We start from the raw sequence: 20059 nt of genomic DNA on the forward strand, positions 1-20059 counted from the left end.
GTCGCCGCTATCACCCCCACCCCCTTCATTTACGCACAATGGGCGCTGCCATCTTCACCCCCCCGGACCATGTGCGGCCAGTGGGCGCCGCCATCTTCTCCCCCTCAGACCACGTGCGACCCATGGGCGCTGCCATCTTGTTCAACCCCCGTCATGTGCGGCCCATGGGTGCCGCCATTTTGTCCTCCTCAAGATCTTCAGGCGCCGCCATCTTGTCTCCCCCACGGCACATGGGCACCACCAGCGTTCCAGGACCCGTGCCCCCCAGGCACCCCACCATCCGACAGCAGCGACGACCAACCACGACTCGCCTCAGTGGCCATCGACCAGTCTCGTCCGCACAACCTGGCCACCGCATTGACCAGCGTTAAAATCGACGGACACGTGACCTCTTGCCTGCTGGACTCTGGAAGCACCGAAAGCCTCATCCACCCGGATACGGTAACCAACGGCGTCACCAACGGGGTCTCGGTCTTCCAAAGGGAGATGGACCGAATAGTCGACGGGTATGGTTTGCGGGCCACCTTCCCGTACCTAGACAACGTCATCATCTGCGGCCACGATCAGCAGGACCATGATGCCAACCTTGCCAAATTTCTCCACACCGTCACTCTCCTAAACCTCACCTATAACAAGGAGAAGTGTGTGTTCAGCACGAACCGCTTAGCCATCCTCGGCTATGTGGTCCAGAACGGAGTTCTGGGGCCCGATTCCGACCGCATGCGCCTCCTCATGGAGCTCCCCCTTCCCCACTGCCCCAAGGCCCTCAAACGCTGCCTGGGGTTCTTTTCATACTACGTCCAGTGGGTCCCAAACTACGTGGACAAGGCCCGCCCACTCATCCAGTCCACCCATTTTCCGCTGACGGCCGAGGCTGAACAGGCCTTCGCCCATATCAGAGCCGATATCGCCAAGGTCGGGGTGCACGCAGTAGACGAGACGCTGCCCTTTCAAGTGGAGAGCGATGCATCAGACGTTGCCCTAGCCGCCACCCTCAATCAGGCAGGCAGGCCCGTGGCATTCTTTTCCCGCACGCTTCATGCCTCAGAAATTCGGCAATCATCCGTTGAAAAAGAGGCCCAAGCTATTGTTGAAGCTGTGCGGCATTGGAAGCATTACCTGGCCGGCAGGAGATTCACTCTCCTCACTGACCAACGGTCGGTAGCCTTCATGTTCAATAACACACAGCGGGGCAAGATCAAGAATGATAAGATCTTGAGGTGGAGGTAACCAACGGCTCTCCACCTACAATTACGAGATTTTGTATCGCCCCGGCAAGCCCAACGAGCCCCCAGACGCCCTATCCCGAGGTACATGTGCCAGCGCACAAGTAGACCGACTCCGGGCCCTGCACAACAGCCTTTGTCACCCGGGAGTCACACGGTTGTATCATTTCATAAAGGCCCCCAATCTGTCCTACTCCGTCGAGGAAGTACGGACAATCACCAGGGACTGCCAGGTCTGTGCGGAGTGCAAACCGCACTTCTACCAGCCAGACCGTGTGCGCCTGGTGAAGGCCACCCACGCCTTTGAACGCCTCAGCGTGGATTTCAAAGGGCCCCTCCCCTCCACCGACCGTAACACGTATTTTTTCAGTGTGGTCGATGAGTACTCCAGATTCCCCTTCACCATCCCATGCCCCGACATGACGTCTGCCACCGTCATCAAAGCCCTCAACACAATCTTCACTCTGTTCGGTTTCCCCGCCTACATCCACAGTGACAGGGGATCCTCATTCATGAGTGATGAGCTGCGTCAGTTCCTGCTCAGCAGTGGTATCGCCTCCAGCAGGACGACCAGCTATAACCCCCGGGGAAACAGACAGGTAGAGAGGGAGAACGGGACGGTCTGGAGGGCCGTCCAACTGGCCCTACGGCCCAGGAACCTCCCGGCCTCCCGCTGGCAGGAGGTCCTCCCTGATGCACTACACTCCATTCGGTCACTACTGTGCACCGCCACTAACAACACACCCCATGAGCGTCTATTTGCCTTTCCCAGGAAGTCCACATCCGGGGGTGTCGCTCCCGACTTGGCTCGCAGATCCAGGACCCGTGCTTCTCCGTCGGCACATCCGATTCCACAAGGCGGACCCGTTGGTGGAGAGGGTTCAGTTGCTCCATGCGAACCCCCAGTATGCCTACGTAGCGTACCCCGACGGCCGCCAGGATACTGTCTCCCTCAGGGACCTGGCACCAGAAGGTTCAACACACACACACACACACCTCTGGTCCGGCTCCACCCCCCCCTCCCCATGTGCTCCCTGCAGCAACCCCCCCAGGACCATCCGTCCTCCCCCTGCCCACGCCCGAGGATGAAGAGGATTGCGGCACGCTCCCGGAGTCACCGAAGACCAGACCAGCATCGGCATCGCTGCCACCACTGCGTCGCTCCCAGCGGCGTATCAAGGCCCCCGACCAGTTAAACCTCTAACTGGTTCATTGGACTACAAAATAAATGTTTTCCCCGCAAATATTGTATATGTAAATTCAATTGCTGTATATAGTTCTCCACCCCCCCCGCCGGACTCAATTTTACCAGGGGGTGAATTTGGTAAACCACTGTTGCACCTATATTATGTGATGTGCGGTAGGACAGGTACAGCGGTAGTCCCTGCCTGCTGGCTCCGCCCAGTAGGCGGAGTATAAATATGTGTGTCCTCCGTGCTGCAGCCATTTTGCCAGCTGCTGTGGGAGGCCACACATCTTAGAGCAATAAAGCCTCAGTTGTATTCAACTCTCGTCTTTGTCCAATTGATCGTGCATCAACCACGATTGCCAATTTCCTATTAGCAATAGCCTTTAGCCGTGCAGCCAGTGGCCTCAGCAGTCGGTGGGGGGTTATGGGTGTTTGTTGGGGCAGACGGCCAGGGACAAGGGTTGTCCCCACAATCCAGGGGTTGACATGGTTGTGCCACGAGTGGTTGCCCCCGGTTGCCCCCGATCTATTCACCGGCCTCGTTTTGCTTGAGCGAAAGTGCAACAAAGCCAGAGAATCGCGCCTTAAGGACATGATCAAACCAAATTTGTTCTAAGTGTGGTAGCGAGCGGGAATCGCTGGGTGTTTCCCGACAGCCGACCCGGTAAAGCTCCACTGGTATCTGACATTATTAGGGCACTTAATGATGCCCCACGGGCTTTACGCCACAAATCACTGTTTTGCCAGCTGATTCACTGCTAACGAAGGGTGCAACACTTAAACCAATCCCACAGAGCAAACCCCAGGCCACGCTGCCATGCCACTGCACAAACCAGCTCCACGATTCGGGATGCCGATCTGGCCAGACTGATGGACATGGTGGAGTCCAGGATGGATACCCTGTTCCCCGAGAGGTTGGAGTGTCAGCCAAAGGTTAGCCTGTATCACTTGGGAGGTGGTGGCAACAGCCATCAACTCGGTGAGTGTCACCAGGAGGACCGGCATCCAGTGCCACAAGAAGATCAACAAACTCCACTGGGCTGCATGGGTGAGTTGGCATTGGCCCCCTGGCACTGGTCCTGCCTGCCATCCCCGATGACCCCGGCGGCTCTGTGCCTGGTACCCCTCCCCAGCACAATACTGCACCCATGTAAGCGAGACCCCGGAGGTGGACTTCCGTATCTGGGTTTATGAAGCTGTCTGTGCTCCCGGAGTCGAAAAGGCAGGCCTACTCGTGCCCGTTGATCCGGAAGGTCATCGTGGACTTCACGAGGTGGTGCGGCCGGGACTGGTCGAGTGTGACGGAGGTGAGTGTTGGAAGGCGGTCGGTAGGCAGGTCGGAGGTGGCGGCGGCCAGCGTACGGTCGGGTGAACCAGGCTCCCGGGAGGCCGCGCAGTGGTCCCAAGATGGCGTCTAAGATGACGCCCCCATGGGTCGTACATGGCAGGTGGCGCGGCAGCTGGGGGCAGCCCCGATAGGCAGCAGGCAGCGCTGCTGGGCCTAGCCCCATGTTCTGGGAGGCCACCTCCAGTGAGTTGGAGAGTTGTACTGTCTCTGGGAGGCTGAGTGTCCTCCCTTTTAATAATCGCTGGCAGATATAGTCCGAGTGCATGCCCGTGAAATAGGCTCCCTGATCAGCAGCTCCGCGTGCTGGGTGGCCGATATCGCCCGGCAGTCACAGTTCCGGCAGAGGATGCGCAAGGCGCACAGAAATTCCGCGAGTGATTCCCCAGGGCATTGGCGTCTCGTGGCGAGGAGGTGCCTAGCATATACCTGGTTAACGGATTTCACGTAATGTCCCTTTAGATGCATTATTGCCGCCGCTTACGAGGGGGCGTCCCTGATGAGGTAAAAGACTCTTGGGCTCACCCGTGCGTGGAAGACCTGCTTCTTCTGGAGGTCTGTGAAGTTTTATTTGAAAGATGCAAGGTACGCCTCGAAGCAGCTTAGCCAGTTTTCACACGTCTCTGTAGTGTCGGCTGCCTGTGGGTCCAGTTGCAAGCGATCAGGCTTGAGTGAGGAGTTCATCTTGAGTGAAGAGTTCATCTTTAGAAGTTGAGTGTATTAAATTGATACACCATCAATAATACACGACGAGTGATGAACGTAACTGAGGCTCTAATACACTAAACAGCAAGCCTCCTGCCTCTGGACTCGAACTGGGTCCGGAGGCGGAGACTTGCCACTTTTATACAGAAGCCTGAGGGGAGGAGCCACAGGCGATGCCAGCCTGGACAAGACCAGGCATGTACTCACAGCACAGTGAATATAAGACAATAACGTGGATTACCACACTGATCACATGACCTATCTCTCTCAGGATCTCCAGCTGGCGGTGCCAGCCTATCCGGGGTGCCCCCTGCCTCCCACATGAACATCTCGGAGGAGAGCTCCGAGGATGCCACCATCGATGCGTCACGGCTGTCATCCCCATCCTCCCCCAACGCAGAGACACACATCTCGGTGGGCGTAAGTAGTGGACAGGTTTCCGGGGCACAATCTGGTGATCACCACATAGTTGCAGATGTACATCAGGCGGAAGCACGAATGTCCAGTGGAGACAGCAGTCAGAGGACTGCTGGATCCCAGGACCCAGCTGAATTCCAGTCAGATGTTGAGCCTCTGGACCAGAGCTGATGGAGCAGATGGGTGCGGCCATGAGGTTCAGAGGGGGATGTCAGCAACACTCCAGTGGCTCCATAGCCAATTGGAGGAGCCCCACAAGTAATGTTCTCTGTCAGCACGGATGGCGAGGTCTTTGTAGTTGAAGTGATCAGAGAACAAACGGCTTTGTAAATGGACAAAACTGTTTATTAATTCAATAAAACACTAACGGGTTTCTATGAAGTCTACAAAGATTACGGTTGGATACGACGGCTAAATTCAAACAACTATGATTAACTATTATTAGTTACTGTTGACTCAGGAGCTGCTTTATCTGTGACTGCAGTCAGTGCCTGCTGTCCAGCTTGTCTCCCAGAGACTAAGGACGCAGGAGATAGCGTCGGCAATGCGCAGCACCAAGACCATCACTGCTCGGAGAGCTACCGCTGTGTAGAGTCTGGAGCACAACATCAGCAGCATGAGTGGTGGTGTCCCAGGCGTGGCTCAGTGAGTGACAGACGTGGCTGAGTCACTGGGGAACGTATCCTTGATGCAGGTGGATCTTTCCAAGGTGCTGCGGAGCATGTCCCACTCGCTGGGGGACATGTCATAGCCTCAGATAGACCTTACCGGGCATCGGAAGTTAGCGATGGGGAGGCAGGGGGGCAACACCATCGGTAGCTAGAGACAGTTGGGGGTTACTATTGTACTTGTACATTATTATAACGCGTTACACCTGAGACACACGAAGCCTCCTGTTGTGTTGTGTAATTTGGAATAACACAAGCTGCCACTTGATGCAGTTTTGAGTAAAAGATGTTCCAGACTTTGAAGTGAGTTCAATGTGTTTTATTGAATTATTAGCACAGTTCTCAATGAGTTCGACTCTCGCCAATCTAAATGTAGTAACTCAGTCTAACTGAACCAGCCTTGCTCTAAGCCACGTGCTGGGGTGTGATGCTGAGGATACACCCTGTCTCACTCTGTAGATGTTGGTCTGTGGAAAGAGGTGGGGTGTGAGTGCCTCGTCGCTTTTACAGTGAGATACCACCCCTGAGTGCTCATTGGTCGTGTCCTATTCTATGTGTTCATTAGCTGCATGTTTGCATATCATGACATCTCCCTTTTTAAAAATGTTTTGTTGGCGGATGTGAATGTATTTACATGTGAATGAGTCTGTCTAACGTGACTGACGGAGGACAACAGAACAGAGCAAACAAAACAAACGTTCACAAGTCCAGTCTCTGGGGCTTGCGTCTGATCCTGGTCGACCGTCGGAGAGGTGGCGGAGGGGACGACGGCGCTTTGATAGGCGGGATGGAAGCCTGACTGGTAGCCTCGTGGTGCGAGGTATCAGGAGGTGGCAATTCAACATATGGAAATGGAGGAGAAAGTGGTTGCGGGCAGGCAACTTTGCGCAGTGCCCGTCGATTCCTTCGCACGATGGAGCCATCAGCCATACGTACAACATAAGAGCGGGGCGCGGCCTGTCGAACAACGACAGTCAGGGCAGACCACCCACCATCCGGTATTTTGATCCTGACAGTGTCTGCCGGGGATAGCACGGCCAGATCGGTGGCATGGGCATCATAGCCCTGCTTTTGACGGTCTCTGCGTTGCTGCATCTTCTGCAGCACCGGGAGGTGATCCAGGTTGGTCGGGTGTATGGCTGGAATCGTCGTCCGCAGGTCCCTGTTCATCAGGAGTTGAGCCGGCGACATGCCAGTGGACAATGGAGTCGCCCTGTACGCGAGCAGTGCAAGGTGTATGTCGGAAGCAGAGTCCGCGGCCTTGCAGATGGGCTGATTCACAATGTGCACCCCTTTCTCGACTTTTCCATTGGACTGCGGATAGTGCAGACTGGAGGTGACATGCTGGAAATTGTATGACCTGGCAAACGTGGACCATTATCGACTGTTAAAGCACGGGCCATTGTCGCTCATGTCGGTGAATGGGATGCCATGCCTTGAGAACGTCGCCTTACAGGCTTTGATGACGGTCTGAGAGGTGAAATCTGGGAGTTTCAGCACCTCAGGGTAATTTGAGAAATAGTCGATGGTCAATACATAGTCGTGACCATTCGCATGAAAGAGGTCGATGCCAACCTTGGACCACGGCGAGGTCACTATGTCGTGCTGTTGGAGCGTCTCCTTGCTCTGTGCTGGCTGGAACCGCTGACAGATAGCACAGTTCAGGACCATGTTTGTGATGTCCTGGCTGATGCCGGGCCAATAGACAGCTTGCCGGGCTCTGCGTATGCACTTCTCGACGCCCAGGTGTCCCTCATGAATCTGGCGCAGCACCAAGCTCTGGAGTCTGAACGGAATGACAATCCGGTCCAGCTTGAGGAGGATACCATCAATCACCGTCAGGTCATCCTTCATATTGTAAAATTGAGGGCACTGCCCTTTCTGCCAGCCATTGGTGAGGTTGTGGATGACGCGCTGCAAGAGGGGGTCTTTGGCTGTCTCATCACGGATGAGAACTACCTTCTCATCTGTCGCCGGGAGAGTGCTAGCACACAGCTGCACCTGCGATTCGATGTGCTGGTGATCTCCAGCGGCTCACTGGGCGAGGTGACGGAGCGGGAAAATGCATCAGCGATGATGAGCTCCTTGCCAGGTGTGTACACCAAGTTGAAGTCATACCTCCTAAGTTTAAGCAGGATTCTCTGCAACCGAGGCGTCATGTCGTTCAGGTCCTTGTGCATGATGTGGACCAGAGGCCTATGATCCGTCTACACACTGAATGTCGGCAGGCCTTAGACATAATCATGAAATGTGAGGATGCCGGTGAGAAGACCCAAGCACTCCTTCTCAATCTGAGCATATCTGGTTTCAATGGGCATCATCGCCCTTTATGCGTAGGCTACTGGTGCCCAGGATTATGTGTCATCTCGTTGAAGCAACACCACACAGATGCCATCTTGACTCGCCTCTGTGTATATCTTTGTCTCCCGGTACGGGTCGATGAATGCCAGGACTGGTGCAGTGGTGAGCTTGGCTTTTAGCTCCAGCCACTCTGTCTGGTGTGCCGCCTTCCACTCAAAGGCAGTGGACTTTTTCACCAGGTTGCGGAGGGCCATGGTGTGTGTGGCCATGTTTGGAATGAATTTGCCCAGAAAATTGTCCATACCCAAGAAGCGCAGCACCGCCTTTTTGTCCTCAGGGATCTTCATCACCTCGATGGCCTTGATTTTGTCTGTGTCCGGGCGCACACCATGCTGTGAGATCTGGTCGCCTGGGAATTTGAGCGTCGATGTGCCAAAATAACATTTGGACCTGTTTAACTTTTGGCCATTGGCATGTACACAGCGGAATACCTTCTGGAGACGGGACACATATTCTTCAGGGGTCGTGGACCATATGATGATGTCGTCCACGTACACACAAACTCCTAAAATGCCTTCCATCATCTGCTCCATGATGCGATGGAATATCTCCGATGCTGAGATGATGCCAAATGGCATGCGATTGTAGCAATATCTGCCAAAAGGCGTGTTGAATGTGCAGAGCCTTCTGCTGGGCTCTTCCAGCTAGATTTGCCAAAATCCCTGTGATGGATCCAATTTGGTGAAGAAGCGTGCGCGTGCCATCTCACTCGTGAGTTCCTCCCGCTTCGGGATGGGGTAGTGTTCCCGCATGATATTTTTATTGAGATCCTTGGGATCAATGCAGATGCGCAGGTCCCCCGAAGGCCTCTTTACGCACACTATCGAGCTGACCCAGTCAATCAGTTCGGTGACCTTGGATATGATGCCTTTTTGCTGAAGATCCTTGAGCTGTGCCTTCAGGCGCTCTCTCAGTGGAGCAGGGACACTTTGTGGTGCGTGGACCACTGGCTTGGCATCAGGTCGTAGCAGAATCTTGTATCAATACGGCAGCGTGCCCATCCTGTTGAACACATCTGAATCCTGGGCGAGGATGTCGTCGATGCCGGCCTGAAGATCCCCATGGGAGGATGTCGTGGTGTAAACCCTTTGAATGAGGTTCAGCTGCTTGCAGGCGTGCGCACCTTGTAGGGATGCCCTGTCCGGCTCAACAATTTAAAAGCGTAACCGTGCTTGTGTGTGTCAGTTGGATACGTGCAGATGGCAGGATCCCAGTGCCGTGATGGCATTCCCGTTTTAATCCAGGAGCTTGCAGGCAGCTGGAAGGACAGTGGGGGGCTTCTTAATGCGTCTCAAGTCTGCCTGTGAGAGGAGGTTGGCAGAGGCACCTGTGTCCAGCTTGAACTGGATGGGGCAGTGGTTGACCTTCATCACTGCTCGCCATTCGTCTTCGGAATCCACAGCTAAGATTGACTGGACGTGCGATGAGTCTGGTGTGGCATATTCACACATTGTAGTAATGCCCACACGGTAGCCATTGTCCAGGCATTCATCATCTGGATCCGTTGCACTGCCGGGATCAGAATCCTGTAGGCGGTGTTGCACACTCCGGATGCGCCGTTGTCGGAATTGGGAGCGCTGGCTCCTGACTGGTGGTGCAGATCTGCACAGGGCTGCACAGTGGCCTGGCTTCCCGCAGTTTAAACAGCTTCTGCCTCTTGAAGGGCAGTGTTTCTTTAAATGGGCGGTGCCACAGTTCGAACACGTCATGACGTCGACGTGCTGACGCTCCGTGCGTCGTTGCACATGCATAGTGCATGTCTGCACCTGCGCAGTGCGGGTTTCGGCCACTTCGTTATCCCGTTCGCATTGTGCATGCGTCGGGCCCTGGGAAGAGCGTGCAAAATGGCCGCTTTCGTCAATGTTAAGGCACTGCATCCGGGAGATGGTCTGCACACTCTCCGTCTCGTGGGAGGCTAGTTTATCATTTTCTGCTGTTTTGTACTGGGAATAGCGATTTTCAGCGTGCTCATGCACTGTGCATGTTTCAATCGCGACTGGCAGGGTCATATGCTTGATCTTCAGTAACTGCTCTCTCAGAGGATCAGAGTGAACTCCAAAAACGATTTGGTCTCTGATCATGGAGTCAGTGATATCACTGAAGTTGCAGGATTGCGCTAGCAGTCTAAGGTTAGTTAAATATGAGTTGAAGGATTTGTCTTTACCTTGCAATCGCTGCTTGAATATGTAGTGCTCGAAGATTTCGTTGGTGTCAAACTTGTCCAGGATGGTCTGAAACGTCTTCTCCTGGTCTTCGGTGAAGTGAAAGGAGTTGAATATTTCCCGCTGTGGTGAGGAAAAGAGCTATCTTCCGTGCATCAGACGCACCATTGAGGTCTGATGCTTCGAAGTAAAGCTGAAATTTTTGCTTGAATTTCCGCCAGTTGTCACTGAGATTGCCGGAGGTCCTGAGCTGGTGAGGAGCCGGAATCTTTTCCATTGTGCCGGTATACATTCGCTGGTCGTCACGGATAAGACCATAAGACCATAAGACATAGGAGTGGAAGTAAGGCCATTCGGCCCATCGAGTCCACTCCACCATTCAATCATGGCTGATTTCAACTCCATTTACCCGCTCTCTCTCCATAACCCGATCTTGCTGAGTTGAACTAACTCGATTGAACTCCTAGTATCATGTTGTGTTCTGTAATTTGGAATAACACAGTTTTGAGTAAAAGATGCTCCAGACTTTGAAGTGAGTTCAATGTGTTTTATTGAACTATTAACACAGTTCTCAATGAGTTCGACTCTGCTATTCTAAATGTAGTAACTCAGTCTAACTGAACCAGCTTTGCTCTGAGCCACGTGCTGGGGAGTGATGCTGAGGATACACCCTGTCTCACTCTCACTCTGTAGATGTTGGTCTGTGGAAAGAGACGGGGTGTGAGTGCTGCCCCCCCCCCCCCCCCCCCCCCCCCCCCCGACCAAGGCATACCATGTACAGGTGATGGGTGTGAGTGCGCACTCAGCAGACAGACAGGAGTCATGCTACGGCATAGATTGAGGAGCACCAGAGCTCAGCTCACAGCGGGTTATCATCACCATCCTGCTTCGTATATTGACCCGCTGACAGTGCCGACACAGGCCCATCACACTGAAGTGATGTAACACAGGCCCTGAGAGGGTGGAACAGGGTGATTGCTGGGGGGAGGGGGCACAGTTGTGGGGGTCGGTGGGTGGGATGGGGAGAGGGGATGAGGTGATGGCTGAAGCCATGTCCTTTGAGAAGCGGATCAGGATGAGGCCCTCCCTGGTCCTCCGGGCATGCCAGACCCTCGCCGCCACCACCTCCATCCTCTGGCTGGTCCTGTGTGTCGTAGAATCACAGAATTTACAGTGCAGAAGGAGGCCATTCGGCTCCTCAAGTCTGCACTGGCCCTTGGAAAGAACACCCTACTTAAGCCCACACCTCCAGCCTCTCCCCGTGACCCCACTTAATCTTTTGGACACAAAGGGGCAATTTAGCATGGCCAATCCACATAGCAATGGTCAGTCTGCACATCTTTGGACCGTGGGAGGAAATCGGAACACCCGGAGGAGAATGCAGACACGGGGAGAATGCTGGCAGTATGTTCAGGTTACCTCCCCAGGCTTGTACTTCAGCCTCCCCTGGACCTGACGAGGCTGTATGTCCCTTCTCCTCCACCTTCAGCAAGTTGCCCCACTGCCGTGCCAGGTTGTGCAGGGCACAACAGACCACCACAAAGCGGGCGACCATCCTGGGGGTGTACTGCAGTGCACCACCAGAGCAGTTGAGGCATCAGAATGGCATTTTCAGCATTCCTATGCACCGCTTAATGACAGCCAGGGTGGCCTCATGGGCCTCGTCATAGCAGGTCCCACATCGGTCTCTGGTCTCTGTACTACATCATTAGTCAGGACTTAAACGGGTACTCCTTATCCCCTAAGAGCCAACTGGTTACCTGGGGTGTCCATCAAAGATGCCAGGGTTCTCCAACCGCCCCAGGATGTAGTTGTTGTGCACACTCCCAGAGATGCGTGCTCACATGTGCATGAGCTACAGGTGGTGGTCGCACACAAGTTGAACACTGAGGGGGTGGAACCCCTTCCTGTTGATGAAGGGCGCTCCAGGACTGCTCAGTGCACGCAAGGGGACATGCGTGCCATCTATTACCCCCTGGACCAGGGGCATCCTGGTGATGGCGTAGCATCTTGTTGGGCTTGGTACAGGTCAAAGTTCACGTAGTCAGCCGCCTGGGCAAACAGGGCATCCGTGACTTCACTTGTGGACTGTTGGCTGAGAAATGCCAGAGCCCCCGCTTGACGGCCACCGGGAGCGGGTATCCCCCTCCTCCAGGTGGTGCCAGGTTTGCAACGACATGGTACAGGTGCCGCATCGCCTTCTTGTGGCGGAACCTCTTGCGGCACATGCTGACCGACATCAGTTCAAAAGGCCAGCGCCGCCTGTACACCGTGGGCCATCGCCGGCCTCCCTCTCTGGATCCCTACCCAGCCTGATGGGTGGCTGGGCCCTCAGGGTGTGGGGAGGGCTCCTACACATGGGCCACCCTCTTGGGCCTCTGTCAATGCCTTCTCCAGCGTCTGGCCTCCTGGCCTGCCAGCAGCTCCACGGGGACCACAATATCATACATAATGTGATATGTGTAAGAAATTGGAGAGGGTGAGATACTAGCAATCAGCTTTGGCATCCACCCCGGACCTGCAGGTCCCCAAGCTTCCCCAAATCCCCTGCCACCCCTTATGGTGCCACCCAACCCGCCCTGCACACGAATCCCCGGCTGCAGCAGGGGCGCCTGGGCAATGGACCCCAGACCCTGTACCCCAGACACTTGATGGAAACATTACCTGGATCGGGCGCTGGTCCCCTCCCCAGTCCATAAACCCACTCTCTGGTCGTGGGGATGACCCCAATGCTGTGACTCAGAATGGTGCCTGCTGCCTCTGTGGTGCTGATGCCTCTGGAGTTCAGGCAAAGTGTCCAGGACTCACAGCCTGATTGGGATGCCAGACAGTACCAACTGCCTGCTTCATGACATGCCTACCCACAGGAATCCACTTGGGAGCTGTGAGGTGCTCACATTACTAGAATTGCCAATTCCCCATCAACAATAGCCTTCAGCAGTGCGGCCTGCGGCTGCCACGGGCAGTGGGACTTAAAGTGACCTTCACCATATTACCATAGATGGGGCTCTGTCAGTGGGACAGACAGGCAACAGCTGGAGCTGCCCCCATTATGCCATTCGCCACCTTCACGTTTTTAAAAGACGCCCGCGTGATCGCTTGCTGGGGAGGCGGTTGGATCACGGGGACCATTTGATGGGGAGTCCTTCCTATTGATGGTATGGAGACTGTACTTAATTGTTGATTATTGGTTTCTCGCCACGCCACGGCGGGATCCAGGTCTCGCCAATGGTAGCCGGACAGTTAGATCAGAAACCAATCGGCGCCCGGCGTGGTTCCCAATATTGGTCTCACCCGCAATCTATCCGGCCCACTTGTTTTCGCACCCGGCACAACATGACTGATTGCTCTAAGTGCCCTAAGTGTTGATGCCCGGACTGAATTGTGTGCGGTTCGCGTTCCCATTGGAGATGCTATTTATGGAGCAATTCAGGACATATTAATGAGCCAGCATTCTGCCCAGGTGAATCTAGAGCAATTCCCACAGTGTCGATTCGCTGGGGCCGGAATTGACGCTGAACAGCTTGACAAGCTGGAGCTGCTTATAAGCACGTCACTCCTCACACACTCTCATTCCAGCTAAGACAATGGCCCAGAGAAGAGCAGCACCATGCTTCACCGACTCGGAGCTCGATCGAATGTTGGATGTGGTGGAGAGGTTGGACACCCTCTTCCCCACCGTGGGCAGATGGCTCCCACCCACGGTCGTCAACCGGGCTTGGGCACAGCTGGCTGAGACAGTCAGTGCTGTGAGCCTCATCAGGCGGTCTGGCACGAAGTGTCACAAGAAGATGAACAACCTTCTTAAGGCAGCTCGGGTGCCTTTGTTCGCCTGGCATCACCCCTGTCCCTCACTCCTCACATCACACCCTTACTCCCTTAAAGGTGAATCAAAACCCACCTGCCTGCATCTTCCTCCCATCTCACCCTGCACCAAACCCCAACACCTGTATTGTCCTCTTTGGCTAGATGCCTTGCACACACATGCCACCAGCTACAGACCCCCCATGTAACTGGCCTCCATGCGTCTCACCATTGTGGTGATGTGCATCACTGTAAATACATGTAAGCTAGACAGACACTAGAGGGAGCACCAGAAACATCACACACACACACTCAACCAATAGATAAGTTAGATGGGAGGCGACCAATGGACATTCACGATACACAAGGAGGTGACACGACCACAGCGGGGCATTACACCAACCCATACATAAAGGACACCACACACATGATCAGCCCTTTTGGCCAGTGGAGACAGTCAGTGAGGAGAGGCACAGGGTTGATTCAAGATTACACCCACCACGTGGAAGACAGCAGCTGGTTAGTCAGTTAGGTAGCTACAATAGGATTAGCAGTAGTGTCGAACTCAAGTTATAAAAGTGTACATAGTGTAAATAAATGAGTTGAAGTTATTTACACGTCTCGACGTTTCCCTAACAAATGCAACACAAGGAAGCCGCTTATGTTACAAAGGAAACATAACAAAACATGGTACCAGTAGTGAACTGCTTAAATCCAGATAGCCATACCTCAGCGTACAGTGACAACCAGCAATACCCAGGCAAGATGTACGGGCTCCCGATTCCGCAGCCGCTCCAGTGCCATGGCGATCTCCGCGAAAACTGGCAGCGATTCCGGCAAACGTTTGAATTCTACCTGGTGGCAGCCAAACTTAAAGACCTGGCCGATAATGAAAAAATGGAGTTTCTCCTCACCATCGCCGGTGCAAAAGCAGAGGATATCTTAAAAAAATTCAAGTTCTCCAAGGGGCAAAACAGGTACGACTTCCAGGCAGTCCTGGACAAATTTGACAAATGCTGTGAGGAAGACACACTCCAATCGGCAAGGAAAGGTAGGAGAAGCGCCAGTACTCACCTCGAGGCTGAAATCCCGGACCAGAGAGCGATTTGGGTCGAGGTCGGCGGCCATCTTGCTAAAGGGACTACACTAGCTCAGTTGCGCGAGAAGTGCGCAGAACCGGAAGGTTCGTTTGCGCATGCGCAAGTCGCCGTGCATGCGCAATCAAGAAAACGGCCATCGGTAAAGGAACAGCGATCTGCACATGTGCAATCGCTTCCTACTTGCTACGTCATGCGCGTCATGACGTCACAGGCCCCAGACCGCACCCATTTAAAGGGGAAAGTCCCAAATCAAAGAAAAAATCTTTTAAAACTGTAAAACAACCTTCGTTCACCTGGGATGACAGCACAATGCCTCAAATTGAACCAGGAAATGAATTTAACCTCCGAAGAACCCTGCAACAAGCAGTTACCTACGCACAAACCGATGATTCCGACCTCGAATACTTCGATACCGATCTTTACATTTTTTCTGGACTTCGCGAGCCCAATGAAAGCTCCATGGTCCTAGACGACTACGACCCAGACGAACCTTTCGTGTTGCACATTGGCGACCCTCACATTGAATCCGACGCGGATTCATTTTTCGGATTTGAGGATCTTCAATCCAGCAGATATGACGTCCCAACTCATCAGTGCAGGATGATGCTGCAGCCTGAAATTAAGAGACAGAAAGCGGTACAAGCCCACAGAGAGCGGCCTGCTGCCACACAGAGCGTGGTCCACGCCCCGCTCAGGGTTCCCGACTCTACGAAAGAAGACATGCAAGACTCCACACCGCAGTCCTTGAAGGAACAAGACGTGACTCCAGTGTCACAAGACTCCACAGCAAGCTCATGGACAGACTCCACAATGGCAGAAACGCATGACTCGATGCGCAGTCCTTGCAGGAACAAGACCATGAGGATCTAGCAACCTCCTCTGACCAACTAGCGGCAGACGATGCAAATCTGCCATGCTCACGTAAACAGCAAGAAGGCTATAACAGTCTACCACGCTCCACTGCACAGCAGGACGACCATGACGGTCTATCATGCTACAATGAAGGGCACAGCGCTGATGACTGTTCAAGCCCAAATGAAGACAAGCCAAAGGAATCGCCTCTTCCAAGCCCGAAGAAAAAAGGATTATGCGCTGACCTTCAGGATCATTCTAGCCGAAGAGATATTAATAATGCTGCACAGTCACAGAAGGATGCTGAGGATTTGCTAAAGAAATTTCTTGTATTTCTAACTTGCAAGGAGCAGACTGAAAATTGCCAATGCTTTAGTACGGATTGAAAAAATGGACAAGACATTGATCCTCATTTAATGGAAATAACACAACCTGAATCATATCTACAGCAGGGACAACTGTCTCCCTTCAACACAAAACCGCAAAGTCCCAACTACAGAGACCAGCAGTTAGTCAGTAATGACTCTTCAATCCCTGATGGGAATATTAATCGCATTCAACCTATGCACACTCCACTGATAAATGAGCAGAACATTGGAGCAAGAATCCTGAGGACACCGACATCGAGTAGCCAGATAAAGCACTTAAAACCCGCAGCAGTTTCATGTGAACCAATTGTGCTTTCCAGTGATGGTGAAGATGCAGATAAGGTCGACCCGATTATCCATTGTACCACATTAACTCCAGAGATTAAGCATTTATGTCTGGGGAGTAGAATGTGGGCAATTGAGAACAGTAAAAGAGAGACTGTGACTGTGCCAGTCCCAGCAAAATCAGAGCCAGAGACTATGAAGGCATGTACATTAGAAAAGGATGCATATGAAGTAACTGAGAAGAAAATTGAAATGGACTGTTCTTTGGAAACTAGTACAATGATGAAAGAAATATTGGATCTAACATTTGATGCCCTACATATGGGAGAAATTGAGGGAAATGAACAAGGTTCTGTAATGCCTGGGGGAAGATTTAAAATTCCAAAGAAGAAAAGCCCAAATGAAGGACAACGGCAAGACAATGACAGTCCACCCACATTGTTTGCACCACCATATGAAAACTCTGACAATTTACCCAACCCTAGTGAACAGCAAGCAGCTACTGAGGATCTACCCACGGTATGTGCAACGAGTGACGACAGCATCCTACTTCCCATGCAAAAGGTGCAAAGTGACAGACCTCAGCTAGTGCATACAGAGGCACTCGACGATCACGGTGAGACCACTGGTGACTCCGGTGACACCACACTACTTCCACCCTCAATTGCTCGAACCTCTCCACTAGTCAATGCATTCCTGCATGTTCCGACTCCAGACGTGCAGCTTCAAGAAATCTCAGCTGACTCCAGTGAACCTGCTAAGACTCCGGACGGGGAGCATCAACAAAAAAAACAGACCAGACTCCAGATGGGGAGCAACCAAACGCCGACTCTGATTCACGTAAGCCAGACTTTAATCCAGACAGGCAGTGTCGCAACCTCAGTGATGGCACGCTCAGGGTGACAGCAGATGCCACAACGACAGGAGATGGATCACGTGACAATCACACTGGGTCAGCAATAACAAGCAGCAGCTACAGTCCAAGAGGAATACACCAATTTACACCACAGCTATATCCACACATTTGTTCCACACCGACAGTGCGGCCAATGACAGCTCATGCTGGACAGACCCAGTATTCAAGCCTGCAGCAGCCAGCAGTCTATGCAGCATATTCTCAAACAGGCCAGCACTACGGATTGCCCACTAATGGAATCAAGACCGAAGAAGGACTACCGCCAGCGCAATCTACACTACAGACTGGATGCCTTAGTTACTGCACAGGATTTGCTGCACCACAGCCTGGCCAGATAGCATATTCCTATCAGATGCAATGTTCTAGTTTCACACCATCACCAGACATTGATGCGAGCAGCAATTCTGACTCCAAATCGACATGCTTCAACGCTTCTCAGCAGAATCACCCTTCCAGCACAGCATGTGGCCAGAACCAGTATGCACAGTCTCATCCGACTTCAACATCTGGCACATCCATGACCTCTAATGATACTGTTGATGGTACCTCTTCAATGTCACCGACCTATCAGCTACAAGATGCCATCCGACAGCACCACCACAAACATTTTTTAAAAAGACAAAGACTCCAAATCGGACAGCGCAGTGATTCGACCACTTCTTGGTTCCTGTTGATGGCGTTCATAACCAAGAGAGACATTTGACCATGATGATTGATGGTTTATTGACTCACATGAATGATTTGGACTTATTGTTTAATCACCGTTCCCATGACTTGTACCTTACCTTCTCTACCTGTTCTTTGTTCAGTTTTTCTTAAAGTGTACAGAAAATATGAACATATAAAAAGGGGAGGATGTGGTGATGTGCATCACTGTAAATACATGTAAGCTAGACAGACACTAGAGGGAGCACCAGAAACATCACACACACACACTCAACCAATAGATAAGTTAGATGGGAGGCGACCAATGGACATTCACGATACACAAGGAGGTGACACGACCACAGCGGGGCATTACACCAACCCATACATAAAGGACACCACACACATGATCAGCCCTTTTGGCCAGTGGAGACAGTCAGTGAGGAGAGGCACAGGGTTGATTCATTATCACACCCACCACGTGGAAGACAGCAGCTGGTTAGTCAGTTAGGTAGCTACAATAGGATTAGCAGTAGTGTCGAACTCAAGTTATAAAAGTGTACATAGTGGAAATAAATGAGTTGAAGTTATTTACACGTCTCGACCTTCCTTGACAAATGCAACACAAGGAAGCCGCTTATGTTACAAAGGAAACATAACAAAACAACCATGTCCTTTATGTGTCCCGTAGGAAAAGGTGGCCCATAACAGAAGAGAGCAGGAGAAGACCAGAGGGGGCTTCCCGGTCAGGGCTCTCACCCCCGTCAAGCAGAGGGCAATGGAGTTAGCTGTGGAGGTGCAAGAGAGGGCTGTCTCTGAGGCGGAGATCTGCATGCAACAACCAAGTGAGCCCCTAACGCAAAATGATATCACTATAGCAAGTGAGTCACCCCTCTCCCCCAGATCACTCCTTCCCACGTTCTCACCATGTGTCTTGTCTTTTGACTTGCAGATTCACCATCAGTCCATGCCGGCCCATCTGGGGTAGCTTGCCCCCAGCAACAGCTTCAGTACACGCCAGGGGACAAGTCCGGGGAGACACTGACTTATTGGCACTTCATTCACCTGCATCCTCCACCTCGGTGGGGCACTTTAGTGAGGAGGCTCCCGGATCACCTTCTGGTGTCCTTTTCCTAGGGATGCATAAAGGACATGGTGAGATGCATGGAGGCGAGTTACGCGAGGAATCTGTAGCTTGCGGCATGTGTATGCACGTCAAGCATACTGCAGTACCTCAGGTGGGACTCCAGGGGGAACAGACAGGCGGAGGGCTGCCCGATCCCAGGAAACAGCTGTAGTCCAGACAGGTCTCGCGCTTCTGGAAAGAATATTTTTAAATTTAGAGTACACAATTATTTTTTTCCAATTAAGGGGCAATTTAGCGTGACCAATCCACCTACTCTGAACATCTTTGGGTTGTGGGGGTGAAACCTACGCAGACACGGGGAGAATGTGCAAACTCCACACGGCCAGTGACCCTGAGCCAGGATCGAACCTGCGACCTCATTCCCGTGAGGCAGTAGCGCTAACCACTGTGCCACCATGTCGCCCTGCTTCTGGAAAGTATGATCTCATCACTGGTGGATGTGCAGACGCAGAGCCAGGATCAAAAGGACGGGGTGTCAGCAACGTTTCAGCACCTGCAAGTGCAGCTGGAGAAGTCCACCCGCCTCCAGGTCAGGAGATGGTGCCGACAATCTGTGGTACCCAGGCCAACACTGAACGGGTGGCATCCATGGTGGAAGCCTTGGGTCAAAAAGTCACTGTCTTGGGTCAAGACGTCCAAGACTTGGGGTACACTGTGCGGTCTCTGGCTGAGGCTCAGGCCAGGGATGCCCAGTCACAGGCATGCATCTACTGGGCCCACATGAATAGTGCAAGAGCGAGCCTCCATTTGCCCCCAGATTGAACCGGGATCACTGATCCACAGTAAGATTTTTTGGACATTAGCGGCCCAGAAATAAAACAATAGGTTTGGGTGGGCCAAGCCCCCTGTCCGTCTATCTCTCGAAGTAG

The 20059-nt window shown here is 52.8% G+C and overlaps 1 protein-coding gene across 2 annotated transcripts in view; it reads left to right on the forward strand.

Annotated features, from left to right (window-relative positions):
- The window catches only part of LOC140410392 (phospholipase A2, minor isoenzyme-like), a 61632-nt gene that overhangs the window by 26841 nt on the left and 14732 nt on the right, over window positions 1-20059 (forward strand). Inside the window, exon 4 of one of the 2 annotated variants that reach the window (XM_072498460.1) lies at window positions 18996-19198. The exons of the other annotated variant lie outside the window; for it this stretch is intronic. Coding sequence (XP_072354561.1) covers window positions 18996-19180 — 185 coding nt within the window. The 3' untranslated portion in view covers window positions 19181-19198. The remainder of the gene's footprint in view (window positions 1-18995; window positions 19199-20059) is intronic. 2 annotated transcript variants of the gene reach the window in all.

This window comes from Scyliorhinus torazame, chromosome 1 (assembly GCF_047496885.1).
Source record: "Scyliorhinus torazame isolate Kashiwa2021f chromosome 1, sScyTor2.1, whole genome shotgun sequence".
In the NCBI taxonomy this organism is placed as follows: domain Eukaryota; kingdom Metazoa; phylum Chordata; class Chondrichthyes; order Carcharhiniformes; family Scyliorhinidae; genus Scyliorhinus; species Scyliorhinus torazame.